Source organism: Amblyraja radiata, chromosome 27 (assembly GCF_010909765.2).
Source record: "Amblyraja radiata isolate CabotCenter1 chromosome 27, sAmbRad1.1.pri, whole genome shotgun sequence".
Classification (NCBI taxonomy): domain Eukaryota; kingdom Metazoa; phylum Chordata; class Chondrichthyes; order Rajiformes; family Rajidae; genus Amblyraja; species Amblyraja radiata.
The window spans coordinates 894799-915170 of NC_045982.1; the positions used below are offsets into that span (position 1 = coordinate 894799).

The 20372-nt window shown below is 40.4% G+C and overlaps 1 protein-coding gene across 2 annotated transcripts; it reads right to left on the bottom strand.

Moving 5' to 3' along the window:
- Positions 1–1631: 1631 nt before the first annotated feature.
- Positions 1632–14437, bottom strand: srsf10 (serine and arginine rich splicing factor 10). 2 transcript variants are annotated; one of them, XM_033044836.1, is made up of 6 exons: positions 14302–14435; positions 11330–11434; positions 5297–5400; positions 4495–4666; positions 4353–4412; positions 1632–3388 (listed from the first exon to the last, which is right to left on the bottom strand). In XM_033044836.1, the coding sequence occupies exons 1-6, from the start codon at positions 14364–14366 to the stop codon at positions 3166–3168; spliced, it is 729 nt and encodes a 242-aa protein (XP_032900727.1). In that variant the 5' UTR covers positions 14367–14435; the 3' UTR covers positions 1632–3165. The 2 variants fall into 2 exon arrangements, with proteins under 2 accessions (XP_032900727.1, XP_032900728.1); XM_033044837.1 differs by having other exon boundaries at positions 3100–3593; positions 14302–14437.
- Between the last annotated feature and the right edge of the window lie 5935 nt (positions 14438–20372).

The window sequence follows — 20372 nt, forward strand, 5'->3', positions numbered from 1 at the left end:
CCTACCATCAATGGGGATAAGTATAAGTGGAATACCATTAGCTGTTAACATGGCCAGACAACACCTTTATTCAGTAATATCAGTTAATGGATAGCACGGGAATCCTGGTTATGCTGCTGAAGGGTTGCTTAATGAACTGAGGAATGCATAATACAAAATAGATGCTGGAGGCCATTCAGCCCTTCGAGCCAGCACCACCATTCATTGTGATCATGGCTGATCATCCACAATCAGTAACCCATGCCTGCCTTCTCCTCGTATTCCTTGATTCCGGTAGCCCCCATAAAGATAATGAATGAACTGAAATTCCTGGACTTTCAGATTGTTAATTTGTGGGTTTAAACTGGAGAGGAATTATACATTGGCTATTCCATAGCCAGAAGGAATGTTGAGGAAAATATGTATATATCATTAATGTAAGAAAGTAGCTGGTTCAATTAATTTTAATGTTCTTAGGAAATAGCAAACCCAGACTTTGCAGTATTCTTAGGAAAAAGGTGTTTAACAAAGATTAAAGTCATACAGGCGGGGAATAGACTTAACTAATGTTGCAGGGTTCTTCAGAAAGGGCGTGAAAGGTTAAAGTTGTAAAAAAAAGTCAGTTTAACTCTGGGAATGGGAAAATTAAAGGGAATGGGAAAATTAAAGGATGATATAACTAACAGGACTAACACAAAGGGTGGTGAATGTATGGAACAAGCTGCCAGAGGTAGTTGAGGCAGGCACTATCCCAACATTTAAGAAATAGATACGACAGGTACATGGATAAGACAGGTTTGGAGGGATATAGACCAAACACAGGATGGTGGGACATGTTGGGCCAAAGGGCCTTTTTCCACACTATCACACTACGATTCTATGGCTGTCAGCATGGGAAGGTCATGCAAGCTGATATTTGGAAGTAAGATTTCTAATACAGGCAAGGTATTTGATGTACGCTATGGAATTTAGTGAGCTGAAAGCTTCATGATAAGGTAGTAAAGGTTGAGTACTTAAGACATTTGGTGCAGGGTTCAATGTGGTTTTTACTAGACCACCTGCTTTTTGTTCTGTATTTTTAATAACCACTCCTGCACAGACTTGGTGGTTCTTAGTGATAATATTGGTTAGATGACAAAGTCGCAAATAGGATCCAATCTAGAAAAGTGCAAGTTCATGGTTCTGTAACAGCAACAAGACGCAATGCATTTGCAGTCTCTTTATCTTAAACCCCAATAGCAACTTCTGGGATGTCTTACCTATTCCTGCTGTGAACATTATTGAATAATTCCAATTGAGCATCACCACTTTCCTACGCCACTGTATTTAAATGTAGAAATTTGGGATTATTCACCTTGAAAGTCAGGTGGTTATGAAAGGGGTTGTCTGAACCGTGAACAGCATTAGAACAGAATAATAACAAACAAAGATTAGCAGACATCATGCATAGGACATTTGTGATAGGAAATACATTGACCATATGATAATAGTGGATAACAATGTGGAAGATAAATTATCTAATAAGTAATTGGAAGAAAATAAACTAGTCCTGTTAAGAGCTGGTATAGGCTCCTTCAGCTAAGGTGCCTCTTACGCTGCACAAGCCATAACATGCTGCAGCAAAGGAGGAAAAAAGAAACAGATCCTGCAGGTGCTTTATTATACAGCAGAGGTTTATTTACAAATGAAGTTACAGTCAGCTATGAACAAAAAGAATGAGTACAACTTACACAAGTTGTCCCCAAAACTCAAGATGTCGTTAGCTTCAATTCTGAACCTGTGTTAAGTTTGCAAGGAGAGTTTTTGTACTGCATATCTTAAACCAAACTCTAAAAAAGTAATGAAAAGTATAGCCTGTATTTGTGGTCTTCACAAGCACAAAAATCTGGTTAAGTCAAGCCAGGAATCAAACCAGGCCTCAAAAGGCAAGGCAGTCTGAATATATCCTGGCCAGATCCTAAAGTGGCACAAATTAAAAGGATAACCAGCAACTTGTAGTTGTAGAGCCCCAATTTGATCCATCTACAAGTTACGGCAGCTGATCAGGCCACTTACGCCAAATTTCACCCAGTTTTGTTTCTCCCAATGTGAATGGGTAAATGTGACTTCTCGGGCCCCAAATGCAAATTCTTTAGATTATACGACTGTTACTTGTACTTCAAAGCAACACGCCCTGAAAGATCAATACCATTTAAAATGTCACATCTTTCTATCCATGCAAAAAGCTACACAACTTGGTATTTTAAAGCTTAACTGAAAACATTTATACTATAGATGAACTGTTACAAACGGCTTTTATTAAAAAGACAGTATAAAAATCCCTTTTTTTACAAGCTTCTACATGAAAGAAAATAAGTTTTTTGATCACTTTCTCAGCTGTTCAGTAAGCCTAAATTCTCCAGTTTCTGTATTTTTCTTACATTCAAATAAATGTAGTTTCTGCAACAATGTTAGCAAATTATCTTTACAGCCAAGAATGAAACAAAAAGCAGTCATGCAAAATACACAAATCAATATTACAGGAAGCATGCCCGATCACTGCATTGCATCAATGCACACAAACGGAACAAGAGTCTGGACAGCAAATTGCTGGAACTTTCTGATTGTGCTTAAAGTGATCAGTCAAGCAAAGTGATTCCTGAAATTGAACTTCAGGCAACAAACTGAAAGATATAATAAAATTCTCATTATGTTAATGAATACAGCACTGTTCGTGACTTGTTAACAGCCTTTACAAATTTCTAATTCACACAGTTTGATTTGTACCAGCAGTTTTATTAATCCAATTGAATATTAACTGCAAAAACAATTTAGTATGTTTCGTTGCACAGTATAGAGGGCACTGCTTTATTTAAAAAAAAACAACAGTAACACAGCATAGTCATTGATCAAACTCTAAAATTGCCTAAAAGCAAAATTGTGAAAGAGTTTCAATGAACTAATGAATAATACCAATGTTAACGGGACGTTAATTAACTAGTTGTAGTTACTGCACCATTCGGTTTAAAATCGCGGCTGAAATCTTTCAAGCACCAACAAATTAGTCTTTCACACTAGATTTTCTTGTAGTCATAAAACAGTACCCACCTTCTCTTAACATCTACAAGACCCCCTCCCCCCCCAGAAAAAAGAAAAAGAAAAAAAGAAGCACAAATGGAAGCTGAAAATGGATGCCATTCCACTGTTTTAGTCTTCATGGTGACTGTCAGACTTGTGGGCACTCAGCGACCTGGATTTAGACCTAGACCCCGATCTCGAGTGGGTACATGATCTTGATTGTGATCGTGTCTTCGATTCCTTTCTGGATGCTGATTTTGATCTTGATACTGATTTAGACCTGGATCGTGATCTAGATCTTGACCTCGACCTGGATCTTGATCTGGTGTAAGAACGGTGCCGACGTCTATGCCTAAGGGAAAAGATGGAATTACATTTCTAGAGCATCTTTCAAAACTGGTGACTAAAGCACTGAAATGTAATCATTCCTGCAAGTAGGTAAAATAGCAATTTCCAGCATCTTCATTTTCATTCTGTGGCCTCTTCACACTATTCAACAACATAATTGGCTTGAGCAAAAGACAAAGTGCTGGAGGAATTCAGAGGGTCAGTCATATCTGTGGAGGGGGACAGACAGATGACATTTCAGGTCAGGACCCTTCTTCAGACTAAATAAAATACGAGAATGTTGATCCAACATTACATTTCCAATTTTCGGCATTTTGTCCCACAAGCCTCTACTCATTAGACATTTACCTTGGCCTTAAGTATACACAAGGACTCAGACCCACATGATAACTTGTTTATTAGCTCTAAAGCTCACCAACTTAACTGCTTTATTTTTTAACCAACATTAATTTCTGATTGTCACTCATGCCATGGTTGGCTAATATGTCTAGCTGGCTGTCTCACTTCTCCTGCGAAGACCAACTTGAAGCAGTTATTAATACCCCTGCCTTGTTCTTTCTCCATTAGCAAAATATACATTGCATTTACATTTACCCTCACTAGTCTTTTCTACATCCAAGCAAAAGTTTTAATGTCTCACCAGTGAACTCATGTTTACTCAGCCACTTTAAACCAATTTCTTGGTCCTTTGGTGCTGATTTCCAGGATACAAGAACACGACTCTCTGGTTAATGCAGAAACATGGCTATCCTTCCCTACTGTACTCTTTTACAACAGTTTCAATGTGATCCAATGTTGATTGAGTTCTCACAAGTTCAGTCTCTAGCTTACTGTACACCCAACTTATTCAGGCTAGGTAAGTTAAAGACCTCACTGATTAATGTAGTTACTTAACAGTGCTAAGTTGTTAAATCTAGAAACTTTAACAGAAACATGTGTAGCAGTCAATGCAGTCCACTTGCCCATACCTGTCATTGAAGGAGTTACTGCGGCTGCGTCTGCGCTTTCCACTGGATCTGCTCCGTGAGCTAGCAACAAGAGACACAGTTAAACAACTGAAAGAGATTCCATTGAATTTGGGTCAAGCACAATGTTGTCATTACCACCTACTTTTTCGGGCTGTCAGACCTCCTGTGACTGCGATCATATGAACGACTTCGTGACCTCCTCCGGTCATAGCTGCGACTTCTGGACCTCCTCCTCCGATCATAGTCATCGTAACGATCATAGCGAGGTGAGCTTCGCGAGGACCTTCGTTCCTTTGACTTCATCTGACCAGGTGCTGGAATTATTCAAGTCAGGATTTGCAGAAATGCAAGGTCAGAAATAAAGAATCAAAAGGTCTTACCGTCTATGACGTGCAATACATTTTTGCCTCAAATAAACATGAAACATGTAAAAAACTTAAAAGCACAACTTTCAGAAATTACTATGCTGGAAAGAGATTTAGATGAAACAAGGAGGACTAGAAAGCATGGAGGTGTTTTTACCCCCTCTTGCGACCTTGCATAGCAGAAAGTTCAAATTTAAATTCAAAAATACATTCAATTTGAGCAAACAAATTCCTGGTGGAACTCAGCTGGTCAGGAGCAAATGTGCAGATGATGTATGACAGACGCAGGAGAAATGTGCGCGCACTAGGGCAGGGATGGTTTGGGGTATACTTGAAATGTCCGTGGATTGTGGGCTTCTCAAGCAGACCACGAGGTGCTATGCTTTCCATTTTTAGTGGCCTCACTGGCAATGGAGGCCCAGGACAAAAAGGTTGATATGGGAGTGGGAAGGAGAGCTAGCAGGCCTTGGAGGACACAGAATACAAGCGTTCAGTGAAACAGCTGCCTAATCTATGCTTGGTCTCGCCAATGTAAAGGAGGCCACATTAATTTTAATATTTCATTTGAATTATACTTACTTTTTCGATCACCTTGGGCAAACTGGATCTCAATTTGCCGGCCACACACCCACTTTCTGTCCAGGTTGTGGAGTGCATCTTCTGCATCACGAACATCTTCAAACATGCTAAGCTGTTAAGGGGGCTTTTCACTTTCACAGGTTGCGAACAAATCCTACAATCTTTAATACACATTTTCAGCCACAACAATGCTTTGCCAAAAATCTAGAAAGCTAGTTCTTAAATAAAATTGCATAAGATGCTAAAGTTCTATTATCGGTCTATTCCTTAAAATACACATACAAGTTTACTAATTTTACAATGAATCAAAATTGTTATATCAATTACATCTAAACGATAAAATCAAAACTAATCTACAATATTACATCCCAAATTAATTGTCAGGCTGTATCCAATCACCACTGTTTGTCTTCATTAATTAGATTTAGCAAAATTATGCAAACAAAATTAAGTAAGTTATAAATATAAAACAATAATACACTGCTGGTCAAAGCATCAAAACAGCTTCACTGCAGTAAAATGCATCTTGGACCAGGGAAACACCAGTCATGTGCCACAGTAGTGATCACACAAGGGGATAAAACCCTGCCCAGAAGGCAAATGCCTCCCACAATATACAGGTGCTGACAGGTTGCAGGCATCCGCCAATGAATGCCAACTCTGCTTTACATTTACTAGGTCAAGTCACAATGGCACTCGCAATTATAGTTTTGCAGCACCTAGTTGATTAAGGAGTGGCAGTTAAATAGCTTTAAACAGAAACAAAACTACTCAAGCTTGAGAAATCCAAAATGGCACTTTTTTTTTAAAAAGGGGGAGCATTAACTGACAGGAATTTTATTTTTGGAAGCACATGATGGAAAATGGACTCATCACAAGAGCATTTAAACTCATCATCTCCTGTCAAGCCAATGTAGTTGGAAAAATAAATGATTGCAAACATTACAAACAAATATAACAAATGAAAATTAAAAAAAAGAATTTATCAGCAGCAATACTGAGACTAAGAATTATGAATTAAACGTTTTACAGATTTGTATTACATAAGGATCATTTAAGTTTGTAAAAATCACAATCAAAACATTTAAAGAGCGAATTAATTGTTTTCACTACAGTAGGATACAATATCAGGACTTTGCCGGTTACCTTAAATTTGGCTGTAAACTTGACCTTGCACCGTCAGCTTGACCTTTAACTCTTTAAGTGCTTGCCAGAGGACTTGACATGAGGCGCTGGCCCAAATAAGACACTTGACTTTGACAAAACAACCTTTTTCCAATTGCGGACAAATCGAGGCCTTGACTTTTCCCTCTTCAAGCTTTAATCTTTTTCACCCTCCCTCTCTTTTCTTCAAGCCTGATCCTTAAGAGGTCTTTGGCTTGTCTGCTTGTCTTATGCTTGGATTTCTATCTAAAGGCTCTTTCATACTCTTTGTGGGATCGCCAGTTACAGCGGAATGCTTTAAAATTTCTGAGGCAACAACAACAAAAAAATTATGTCAGGGGATGGGTATAAAGAGACAAACATGCAGGGTTTGAAATCATTTTTTGACTACCTCCAAAACTAGCCACAAAAGTCACCAGCTGGTACATTTTACAAACAACTTAAATCTACCCATCATATTTTTCATTATTCAAACTTAGTTAAGTACTTACAGTGGCATATAAATAGAAAAAGTTGTTAGAAAAAGTAATACTGGTGTGCAATACAAACCAGCACTAGCAGTTCCTACAACCACCATAACAATAGAACATAAGCCACACAAATCAGTACAATACGTTTACATTATGTGGAAGCATATCAACAGCTCTAAGCTTCCAACCAAGTCCTGCTAGTCACAGGATTTAGAGCAAACTAACATCTATGAATGTAGTATTTTAATACCCAAGTTATATGCAATGAACATTAAAAACACACACCTTCAACAGACTGTATTTTAATGGCTATCTAAGAATACTTACCACGTTTGGAATTAGTAATAGGGAATGCAACATTTTACTTTTTTCCCCAGCAAGATCAGTTTCTCCCCACACTTTTACTCAATGTTACTGGATTTTAGTTTTCCTATATTATTTCATTAAAAATGAAAAATTATTAGCCAGATGACCTAACATGTCATGAATTCAAAATGAAATTAACTGTAGATTAGGTCTGCATTTAATTTTTTTAATACTAAAGCAGACTTTAGGCAAATAAAGTGATTTATATAATCAGACTTTAAATCAAACTTGAAGCAAAAAATTTAAGGAAATGGAAGTAGCTCTAATTTGTTCAAATGTTCAAAATTATGATGTCCACAGGACTGGTGTACAAAAAAAAATGTATTTAACTGCGTGAAAAAGATATAGGTTCCAAGATGCCAAAAATATATCATTCTAATTTAGTTTGTCAGCTGCCGTAAACATTTTAGCAGCCATAACAATATAATATTTTGTAAAATATAATTCATTAGATTAGTTTAAGGAGGTAATTTTCCCCAAAGAAAAACCTCCCAAAACAGTGTAATCTGCCATTTTAGTTTTGAATTTTCAAAACGTTAATTCAATCTCAATGTTAATGAAAGGGCATGCTAAAATATATTTTCTGAAATAAAATTATGTACAATTGTAGGAAGAAGAATTTTCATTTTTCACTTTGCATTTGCACCTAGTTCACAGCACATAATATTAATGCACTAGAACAATGACAAAGTTAAAAGAATTGATGTTTTAGGAGACAAGAAACTCCAGAGGTAATCCTATTTAGATCCCATAATTTATTAATGGTATATTAAGCACATCCCATGTTCACATTCAAACGTGCAAGGATGCAAATGTATTGAAAATAAAAAATTGTGCCCATTAATCCAAAGGAGAACTTGCTAGGGATGAATTTCTTTGAATTCAAAACAATTAGCAGAAAATTGCTTTATTTCATAGGCACAGTAATAGATATTTTAGCCTTTTGTAACCTAGAAAGTCAGTTTTAAATCTAAATAACCATTATATACAACATTGGACTAATATCACCCATGCATACAACCCAGAATGAATGCAACATGATTAGCAGAGTAACACAAGATGAATGATATATGTGCCAAGGTTTTCTGGGCAGCAAAATTGAAGTGTCAGGTACTTTAAAACAGCTCGAGACTAAAATATTCACGCAGTAGCTACATTCTAACGAACTCTGATTACTCACAGCTAGCCTGTACTGCACAACACACTATTTGTTGTCTTGCAACATGATTGGTGCTGCCAGGGGAAATAATACAAATCCATTGTACTGCAAAATACTTTAGATTTGTCAATTTGAATTTTATTACCACAATTTGAAAAAACTTAGTTTCCCTGCTGAATAGAAAAATAATGCTTTAATGGAATATAGAATGGGCCATAATATAACCCAAACTTTGCGGATACCATTATTTGCAGTGTCTATAGTTAGGATGTTCATTAACAATTCCACATTGGTAAATGAAGCTTGTTAACACCCTCAACTATGGCCTGGTTACAAAAACCATGGCACTCTAAACTGTAAAATTAAGGCCCAGTCAGCCTCGAGACCATTATCCAAAAACCTAATAAATAAAAGCAATACAATTAACAATACTCACTAATGCTCATTATAGATTCCACCAAGGCCAAATTGAGTTTCTTTTAAAACTATATTTGAACATTTGTAGCAGTAAAAATTCTTCACATTAGTGACATACTTTGCACCAAGATGATTATAAATAAGTGGTAGGACATTTACAGGAAATTATTTAACACAGACATGGGCTGGAATCTGGCATGTACTGCCTGGGGTAGTGAGTGGTAGAGACATACACTCATACAAGCACTTAAATCACTAAGCTATGGACTTCATGTATCTAAAGGGGCTATTTCTGTTCCTTGCACCTTTTCTTTAGGCTGATTTGCATGATCTAGGAGCACTGAAAGAATTTCTCTGTTTAATCCTCAATGCAAAAACTGATCTGAGCTGTTAACGGCAAGTATAACCATTGGCATGGCACTCAAGAGAAATTCCACAATAAACCCCCAAAGTCCATGGGCTCAATATCAACTAGAGCTCAACGGGATCTGTGACAAATGCCATACTTGCTCCAGGTCAAATGCTGGATTTTTCTCAAAAAGCAGAGCAGCTCAACTCTCAAAGCCTTAAAAGAACCTACTGTCTGGGTGGATCCAATTTCTATATAAAGCTCAACATTATCACAACCAAAGCAATCTGTGGTCCTTTCCATGTTCGTTTAAACATCTATCCTCAACATCTAGCTATGTCAGCACATCACAATAATGGCAACGTTACTTTGCTGCCACTCTGCAAATCCACAATGGTAACATTTTAAAGAACAAAGGCAGGCAGTGCTTGGAAAAACTCTGCTGAAGGATGCGCCAGTATTACAGTTGCTACAATGAGTTGTAGTACGTTGCAGCTGAGCAACTAAAAACTGGATTAAATGTGTTCAATTCAATTCAGGTCTCAAATGAAATGCACAACATGCCATTCCACATTCGAAACATGCAATCCCACGCCTTTTCCAGTAAACTGATAAATGCCACCAAGTAATCAGTCCTGATTCCTGGTACTGAGCATTAGCCTAAACTACTGTTTTATTTCTCTTGATTTCCATATTGAAATAGACTACATTCAATTATGAACTGGCCTTTTATCAATATTTCAGGTAAACCATCGAAACTGTCAATTCAAATGCTCTTTTAGAAACATTCAAGAGATATCCTAATCATTCGGCATCTGTCTCACTGTATTGAAGCTTGACTCAATGACTCCGACTCGACTTATTGAAACTTACTGAATAGTAAAAGACTTGGATAAAGTGAAAGTGGACGTGGAGGGAATGTTTCCACTAGTGGGAGAGTCTAGGATAGATGTCATAGCCTCAGAATTAAAGGACATTCCGTTAGGAAGGAGATGGAGGAATGGCGGTGAATCTGCGGAATTCTTTGCCACAGAAGGCTGGAGGCCAAGTCAATTTTTAAGGCGGCGATAGATAGATTCTTGATTGGTACACGTGTCAGGGGTTCTGGAGAGAAGGCATGAGAATGGGTTTAGGAAGGAGAGATAGATCAGCCATGATTGAATGGCGGAGTAGGCTTCATGGGCCAAATAGCCTAATTCTACTCCCATCACTTGTGACCTATAACTGTATCCCCATGCCTCATGTTCCCTTAAGCCCACTGAGCTCCACGTCCAATTTTCCTTTAAGCTCACTGGAAGATTATACCGTTGTACAACATTTAAAAAAGTTTAAATAATTTATATCAATAGCAGTAATACCCAATAGTTCTGCAAAAACCTGCCTGTTCACCCCAAAGTTCTAATGGTGTCAGATTAATCAGTAAATTTCAATTTCAAAATTGGTTAAGAGTTTAAAATTGGATTTAGACCCGTTTTAATAATCTTAGCAATTAAAACCTATTTTCAGTGTGAAATAACTAAAGTTCCACTATGTGGAAATAAATTGCATGATTCTTGTGAATTACATTAAAATCGGTGCCTATAAACATTCATTTAGATTCACATATTTAAGCTATTTTTATGAGGTTCAAGGAACAGACAATCAGGGCAAATGGGATTACACATTTGCTAGCAATATTAATTTAAAATTATTAACCCATATTATATGCAAGGAACATATGGAGTACATATCTGCTCCTGTGATGCAAAATCAATGTTCCTTCAATTAGATTGTATAGGTGTCAAGTTACAAAGAAAATGACGTTGTTTTTACATTTATCTGTAGAGACTTCAAAATCGGCCATGACATATTTCCATTCACACATACCCATACTGATTACAGCAACCATCACATACATGGGAAAATCGAGAATGCATGAATATGCCTGCTGTAAACAATGGAGCCTGTATACATGATTGCACACACACCCCAACATAGTATCTTATCTCCACCAATTTCCAAAGGAATAACACTTTACGAAACTAAAATAATAAGACATTCAAATGCATCAAACCAAAAAGATTGAGTATCTCTGCTTCACTCATTTAGGAGAATTGAAGAAAGGATATTGTATATATGCAAATCCTCTTGGACGTCGAGTGTAGAAGTCAAGGGGAACGTAAACATCTACTATTGGGCCATAGCGACCAAATTCACGACGTAAATCCTCAGGCCTAAAGTACCATAAAAATGATATAGTTGATTTGTAATATGAATTGCCCTTTGTGCACGTGCTGAAGAGTCCAAAAACCTCATTGATATTAAACCATCTGGAAGGAGATTATTTTATCATCTCAAAATTTGGAACATCAAATCAACGCGAAAATTATGAGAGGAATAGAACCAGTCAATTTGCTGGTTTTCAGGTGAGTGAAAGGCTCGAGCCATTTTCAATTATATTGCTTTAATGCTGGTTTAACGGTAGATTAACGGTTCTGCTGGATTTATCAATTTACCCCAAGCATTTTGAGGTCTAAATAATTTGACACCTGAATATTGCTTTTTCTAGCTATATGGTCCTTCCTGAACCATCTGGAACTAAGTGTCCAAATTTATCTTGTATCATTGAAATTTGTGCCAGATATCAATTGTTTAATCAGCAATCTTAATTAGGCATGACTAGTTGCAGTGATCAACGTTAACTGTGTAGGTGCATACATTGATAGCTCATTATACCATAAATGGAACAAAGGAATAGCCATACATGTCACCTAATCCAGCAATTGGGTTCTATTTATCTGCATAGATGATCTGAAGCTCTCTGTGGGATATATTTGGGCATTTTATTAATATTCTATCGAACACTACAGGTAGTTCTGCGATAACGCGATAGCTGCTTTCCTAAGAAACCTTGTGCTATAGAAAGTGGTGTCATAAAAAGAATTATGTCAATGGGAAGGAGGGGGAGTTTCAGTTTCAGACCCAATTATTTTTCTCTGTAGAATTTTCAGAAAAAAAATAACTATGATTTTTGTCACTGCATGCAAAAATATTGAATGCTATATTACATATTTGAGCAAAGTATCATTGTACAGGTGTCAATAGAAGTGATTCTTGGCAATTTCCTGCAGTGCAGTTGTATTCTAAGAGACAACAATGTCTGATTATTTTAAGAACTTGGAAAATATCACACCATAACTATTTCAGCATGCATAATACAAATTAATTGTTGCATTATATCCACCTCATGTTATGGAAACACGTTATAGCAGAACTACCCAAATAGCCTTTTAAACTTTTACTATAAAGTATCTACTGAGCAGTAATTCCAAACGTTCATAATATCTAAATTCCCAGCAAGCTGTTCTTTGAGGCAACAAGCTTGAATTGAAAGTTGAAGAATCACCGATCGGAAATATGAACTTTTTCCCTTTCATTGGATGCGGTCAAACTTGCTACGTGCGTTCTCGCTGTATTTATTTCAACCCTCCAGCATCTGCAGTTCTAGGTTTTGCTTGAAACTAATTACTATTCAGCACAACTAAATTTTTAAAACTTCCCTTTCAACCCATTGGACTTTAAAAAAAAATAATAGAATTAACACATTAAGGAACATTAAGCATCTTTGATGTTAAATCAAATCTGAAAAGGGTTACTGCAAGGATAAACCAAAACAAAACTTTCTTTAATCTTTTACCCACAATAAAGGTACCAAATACCAGTTGGGGAGCTGCAGCACATCCAGATCAGGATTCTACTGCACACACATGTAACACACGCATCCTTCTACAGATCGGTTTTGTACAAAGTTGGATCAACTATGATCTATTCGATTCCTATTACTGCACTCCATCCCGAAAAACCACCCAAAGGATAGGATACCCACAAATAATGCATATTTTCCCTTCACTGAAGCTTTAAAAAGGAAGCATTAATGGGGCAGAGAGAGCCACATGATTTGGAACATGGAAAAAGCCTAGTTACATAAATTTAAAGAGTGCAGTCACTAAACTAAACATTTTCACGGTGTTAAATTGAATTTTTAACGTTTTGCAAAATTCATGATAATTATAATCATGCTTCTCCCAATTTGTTAACATGGTTATATCCAAAAAACAAGGTTCTTAGATTAATAGTCATTCATGTTGCATGATAAGAGCTGCGTTCCCCTTAGTTGTCAAATAACGGAGAATTTTAGGTGCTGTAGTATGCAAAACCTTTACATAGACCTTTTTAATATGATACACATTTATCTTTTGGAACAATTAACCAAAGCTATACACCTTTTAGTTAAGCATCAGCATTTCTAAAATCCAACATTTGTACTTTTTAAATTGTGGTCCCAAATCTAAAATGAACTGATAATAAAATGACCAAAGATTGATATACAATTCAACAATTTAAGAAAGAGGACCTTCCACACTCCCATTGACAGATCTGCAAATATACTAAACACTAAATAAATTTACATTAAAATGAAAATATGGAGATTTCCCCTCTAAAATACACCCTCTAATCCTCATATTTCAAAAACTTTTAAAACCAAATGATGTTTATTTTTCGAAAAAGTTAACATTTTAAATTGCAGATATTCTTTTGTACATTTTTTGGAGGGAGATCAGGTTAATACCGAAACGTGCACTTCATGCAGCCGATGTAGACCACAATGCAGATAAAATCCCTCCAATTCCAAACCACCAGAACCAGGGACGTCCTACTTTAACCGCGCTCTTTATTCTCGGCCTAGGACCAGATCCTAATGCCCACAGCTCCAGAGAGAGCCCTCCCTGCCAGGGTAGTTAACATGGGGCTGGGGGTACACACTCACCTCCCTCCCCCCCTCCCCCCCCGGTCCCGGAGCCCCGCCTGGACCTGCAGGAAACACCGTGGGCCCTGGGGCTGGACGCTGCCCATCCTGGCCCCCCCCCGGGGACAAGGGGCGCCGAGGCTGCGGCCTTGCGGTGGCGGCGCCTCATGGTCCCTGGGTGGGGGTGGGGGGGACACATACACACCCCTCCCTCCCTCTCCCTCTCCCTCCCGCCCGCGGTAACCGAGCCCACACCCCGACCCTCGCATCCCCGGCGCCCCCCCTCACCCTCACCTGGTGCAGTCGCCCACATTCCTAACGAAGAGGGAACTATTGGGCGGACGGGCGTACCGAGACATGGCGGCACCGAGCGGGACGGGACAGGGGGTCAGTGCGCACGCGCCTCAGCCCTCCCGCCGCATGGAACCCACTAGAAGGCAGGCGCGTCACAGCGGCGCGCCGACAAATGGGAGCGCGGCTTGCGGGCGGGTGGCCGCCGCCATCTTGGTGCAGGAGGTGAGGCTCGGACCGGCCGCCATTTGGTGAGTAGACGGAGACGGAGACTGAGAGGCTGTCCGCTCCCGCCGCTGTTGCCGCTGCTGTTGTTGTTGCCGGCGCCGACGCTCCACTGCCGCTCCTCCCGCTCTCCTCGCCGCCTATTTACAGCCCGCGGCCTCGCCAGCGATCGTCACCGTGCAGCGTCACGAACAGAGGAGTTTAAAAGCTCGCAGACACCAGGGACTGGCTGACAGACTGACAGCGAAGGACACACTTGTCTGAAGAAGGGTTTCGGCCCGAAACGTTGCTGCTGCACCCGCTGAGTTTCTCCAGCTTTTTTGTGTACCAGCGAAGGACACACACACAGGGCTGGACACGCACGCACACACACACACACACACACAGGGCTGGACACACACACACACAGGGCTGGACACACACACACACACACAGGGCTGGACACACACACACACACAGGGCTGGGCACACACACACACAGGGCTGGACACACACACACGGCTGGACACACACACACACAGGGCTGGACACACACACACACACACACACACACGGCTGGACACACACACACAGGGCTGGACACACACACACACACAGGGCTGGACACACACACACACACACACACAGGGCTGGACACACACACACACACAGGGCTGGACAAGATCCGACCTGTCGAAGGCCATCGCCAACCGGGTCAAGTCTGCTCTGGACCAAACCTGTGCTGGAACATCTCAGACAGCCTGCCGCTGCTGAGCCTGAGATACCATTGCCTATGTGCAGGACAGACGTAGATTTCTGCCTAGTCAGCTTGGACCAGGAGAAGGCCTTCCACAGGATATCGCACGCACACGTAGAAACATAAAAATATATAAATGGACTGGACAAGCTAGATGCAGGAAAAATGTTCCCAATGTTGGGCGAGTTCAGAACCAGGGGCCACACAGTCTTAGATTAAAGGGGAGGCCATTTAAGATTGAGGTAAGAAAACACTTTCACCCAGGGAGTTGTGAATTTGTGGAATTCCCTGCCACAGTGGAGGCCAAATCACTGGATGGCTTTAAGAGGGAGTTAGATAGAGCTCTAGGGGCTGGTGGAATCAAGGGATATGGGGAGAATGCAGGCACGAGTTATTGATTGGGGACGACCATTATCCTGCATCATATTGCATCTGAAACATGAAAAGTACTTCAGGGGCCTAAACTTATGAGATGTTAGAATAAACGTAGAAAGATATCAGGGGGAGAATATAAAACTTACAAGAAGTCAGCAGGGAATTCATGTCTGACTGGAATATCAAACCAACGTCATCAGTGTAAATGAGGAAGCTGAAAGCTTAAATCCCTTAAGAACTGAGGAAGAAGTAATTGCATTCTCGATCTCTAGGGTAATCCATTGATGACACTTCATTCAGTGTCAGAAAAACGTGTACACTAAGGTCTGAACCTTGCTCACCAAAACGCAAAGTGCTGTAGTAACTCAGCGATCAGGCGACATCTTGGGTCGGGACTCTTCTTCAGGCTGATTGTAGTAGGGGGAAGAAAGCTGGAGGAGAGGGGATGGGGACAAAATCTGGCAAGTGTTCGGCTGTACAGGTGTGGGGGTATTGATTGGCAGATAGTTGGACGAAGGTCAGAGATGAATAGAAAAAAAGTGTGATAAAGAAAGAAGCGTCACAAAATATGAAGCCGGAGGAAGGAATATGGGTGGAAAGGGAAAAGGGAGAACATTACACAGATTACATCCAGGTGGGGCACAGGAAAAAGAGGTGTATAAAAAGGGTTAGTCACCTACAATCGGAGAATTCTATGTTCGTACCATTGAGTTGTAAGCTACCCAAGTGGAATATGCTTCCTCCAGTTTCCATGTGGCCTTCTCTGGCAGGGAGGAGACCCAGGGCAGAAAGATTAGCATGGGAATGGGAAGGGAAGTTAAAATGATTAGCAACTGGGAGATCCAGCAGGTCTTGGCGGACCGAGCATGTTTTCGGTGAAACAGTCGAATAGCGTATGCTTGGTCTTGCTGATATAACGGAGGCCACATCAGGAGCACTGAATCCAGTAGATGAGGTCTCTAAAATTTAAAATTAAACTGCATCATTTTTGGATTATTGCAATTGTTCAATATCATTGATTTGCAAAGTACAGTTTACAGTTACCATTTGTCTACAGTAGCAAATATAATAATGTTAGTGTCTGTTCAATCCCTTCATGTCAGCATGTGATGCAAAACAGCAGATTAAAGTGAAGTTCATCTTAACGTTATTTTGTAATATGCTGAAAATCCTGTTTACTTCTGGAAAAGCTTAGGGTGACAAGAACTTACAATAAAGTAACCTAGCAAGGAAACTTTAAAAACACTTTTCACTAAGGGTGAGATCACATTTTGCTGATCATCAGCTAAAATAATTATAACACTGAAGCACTGGACACAAAGGTTCTAATATAATTTGCATTGAAGCAAAATAATGCTCCCAGTGTTTTTCATTCTCAGATACATGACAGAGGGTTATGTAAACAAAATGCAGATATGATCCATGGATTAAGACGAGACAGGCAGCATCTCTGGAGAGAAGGAATGGGTGACATTTTAGGTTGAGACCCTTCTTCAGGCCGGTCAGGAGAAAGGAAAATGAGAGATATAGACAGTGATGTAGAGAGATATAGGAAGATATGCAAAAAAAGTGATGATAAAGGAAACAGGACATTGTTAGCTGTTTGCTAGGTGAAAACGAGAAGCTGGTGCGACTTGGGTGGGGGAGGGATGGAGATGGAATGCAAGGGTTACTTGAAGTTAGAGAAATCAATATTCATACCACTGGGTTGTAAGCTGCCCAAGTGAAATATGAGATGCTGTTCCTCCAAGTAGCCTCACTCTGACAATGGAGGAGGCCTTGGACAGAAAAGTCATTATGGGAATTGGAAGGGGAATTAAAGTGTTTGGCAATCGTGAGTTCAGGTAGGTCCAGGCGGGCTGAGCAAAGGTGTTCAGTGTCACGATCGCCCAGTCACTGAGCGAAGGTATTCAGCGAAACGATTGCCCAGTCATGTGGGTTTGACTATGGTAATTATGGATAGTATAATCTGATCTGCGTGGATAGCAAGCAAAACAAAGCTTTTCACTGTACCTTGGTCATATGACAATAATAAACCTTAACCCAGAACAAGAGAAATGAAAGAAATATAAACATGAATAAAATATACCTTTAAAATATTCCCTGGGAGTGAAATTTGAGCCAACCATTTTGTCTGTTTTGGTTCACTATGAGTTATGCATTCTTGCTGCAGGTCTCTGACTGCATTGGAGCATGTGAGTGGAAACACAGCAAACATTTACAGAGCATAAATGGTCATGAGGAAAGCCTTGTGCCTGATCATGAGTTGACAGGTGAGAGTCATATGAAACCTCTGTCTGTTCTCAGTCACCCTCCCTTTGGCTTGGCTGCTGATCTTTGTGATCACATCACATGTCATACCATGTGACAATCTCCCATGCCAAGGCACTATTTAAAATTAAGTTGTTTTTTCAGGAGTCATCTCCTGAGGCAGAAATTCAAAGAGCAGTGGCATGTGAATAAGCATAAAGTATTCAAACGTACTTAAAGTATTTGACTTCCGAACTTCAAGTAGCCCTTGCTTTCCCTCTCTCCATCCCCTCCCCATTCCCAGTTTTCCTACCAGTCTTACTGTCTCCAGCTACATTTTATCTCTGTACCGCCCACATCAGTCTGAAGAAGGGTCTCAACCCGAAACTTTACCTATTCCTTTTCTCCAGAGATGCTGTCTGACCCGCTGAGTTACTCCAGCATGTTGTGTCTATCTGACAGTCAAATAGGACTGCTTGTCCTCATCTTCAAGGTCAAAGGACTCTAATTGTCAACACAACCGGTCTTATCGTAATTACTGATTTATACAGGTTTCCCCAAAACAATTTGTTTTTGACTAAAACATATCAAACACCTACAGATACTGGAAACCTGAAATGTCTTCCCAAATTAGAGGCACCACTCACTGCTGGCCAGAAGAGGAGAGGGGCGTCGGTTCACGGGCCGATCTGATCGAAGGCAACGGAGGAAGGCCCTGCAGGAGCCTGGGGCTTACCTGGATCAGGTACTGCACCTGTGGACCAAGAGTGCGGGTGGACCGGACTTTGGACTTTGGGAATGGCGCCAAAACATGGTGGTGCACGCATTTGTAAATATGCAAAAATAAAGCTCCATTGAACCACTGAACAATTGAATCATGACTTCCCCTTTACATGGTGGATGGAGCTCTTGACCAGATATTCCTTCTGGACAGAGCAAGAACAGAGTTCTACCTGAAGAGACACAAAGTGCTAGAGTAACAGCGGATCAGGCAGCATCTATGGAGAACAAGGATAGGTGATGTTTTAGGTCCGCACCCTTGTTCAGACTCTGAAATGTAGAAACAAATAACTGCAGTTGCTGGACTGAAGAAGGTTCCCGCCACAAAACGTCACCTATCCACGTTCTCCAGAGATGCTGCCTGAAATGTGGGGTTACTTCAGCACTTTATCATTTTTTTTGTAAACCAGCAGGTTCAGTTCTTTGGTACACAAAATTGCTGGGGAAACTCAGCGGGTGCAGCAGCATCTATGGAGCGAAGGAAATAGGCGACGTTTCGGGCCGAAACCCTTCTTCAGAGTTCTTTGTTTCTCCAACAGAGTTCCTCTGGTCTTTACCTTATACCTCAGCACCCTAAACATTCAACAGATCATCCTTTGCAATTTCTGCAGGCACCTAAAAAAATTCCACCACCAAACACAATGTCAACATTTCCCAGAGAACACTCTTTCAAACGTCTCTGGTCAGTTCCACCCCCATCAAACACTCTCCATCTTAAAGCTTTTTCTAAAGCAGGAGATGCCACAGCTGGCCTTTCATCTCTTCCCTTCCCACCATCCAGGGGATCAAACAATCCTTCCAAGTGAAAGAACAATTCACTTGCTTCTTCCAAGTGAGATCTCCTCTACACTGGAGACAACTAATGCAGATTGGGTGCCTGCTTTGAGAGTCTTAGGTTTAGAGATACAGCATGGAAACAGGCCCTTCGGCAAGCCTGTTGGGGATGTGGGGGGAAATTGAAGCACCAGAGGAAGCCCACGTGGTCACATGGGGAATGTGCAAACTCCACACAGACAGCACCCGAGGTCAGGATCGAACTTGTGTCTTTGATGCTGAGAGGGGGGGGGGCAGCTCTACCAGCTGCAGCACTGGGTCACCCTTTGGGGAGCTCCTGTGCTCAGTCCAATCTTCATGTTGTCTCCTCCGGAAATCGAACTTGTTTTTGTTTCTTTCCCACCCTTGACCTTGGGCTCAGGATTGGAAACACTTATCTGTTTCTCTTTTCACATAATGGTCCCTGACCTGCTTAGTGTTTCCATCCTGATTGTGTTTTTGATTATGTTGACTCTGGACATTGATGTTAGTTTGCTTATTCTTCCAGTGCATCTGGAGGATTCTGCAGAGAAGCAGTGATGGTATCTGCCAGTACCTTGAGTCCAGGTCTCACAAGCATGTGAGAGGGGCGGGAGATTGCAACCTTCACGTGGTCTACCCTGTTTCGACTAATGCAATCAACCCGACGTGCACAAACAAATAGACCAAATAGTACAAGTTGACCTACAACTTTAGGCTGTGTGCACCACACACAAGAAGAAGCAAATGGGAAGGAAGGGATCGCTGCTGCACAATTCACTATGTATTTTGCTGGCAGGTGGTTTTCCTCTTCAAACCCCATTTTTCTTCAATGATATTGCCAGTTTTGGGCACAGTGGTAGAGTTGCTGCCTCACAGTGCCAGAGACCCTGACTGTGGCTACTTTCTGTGTGGA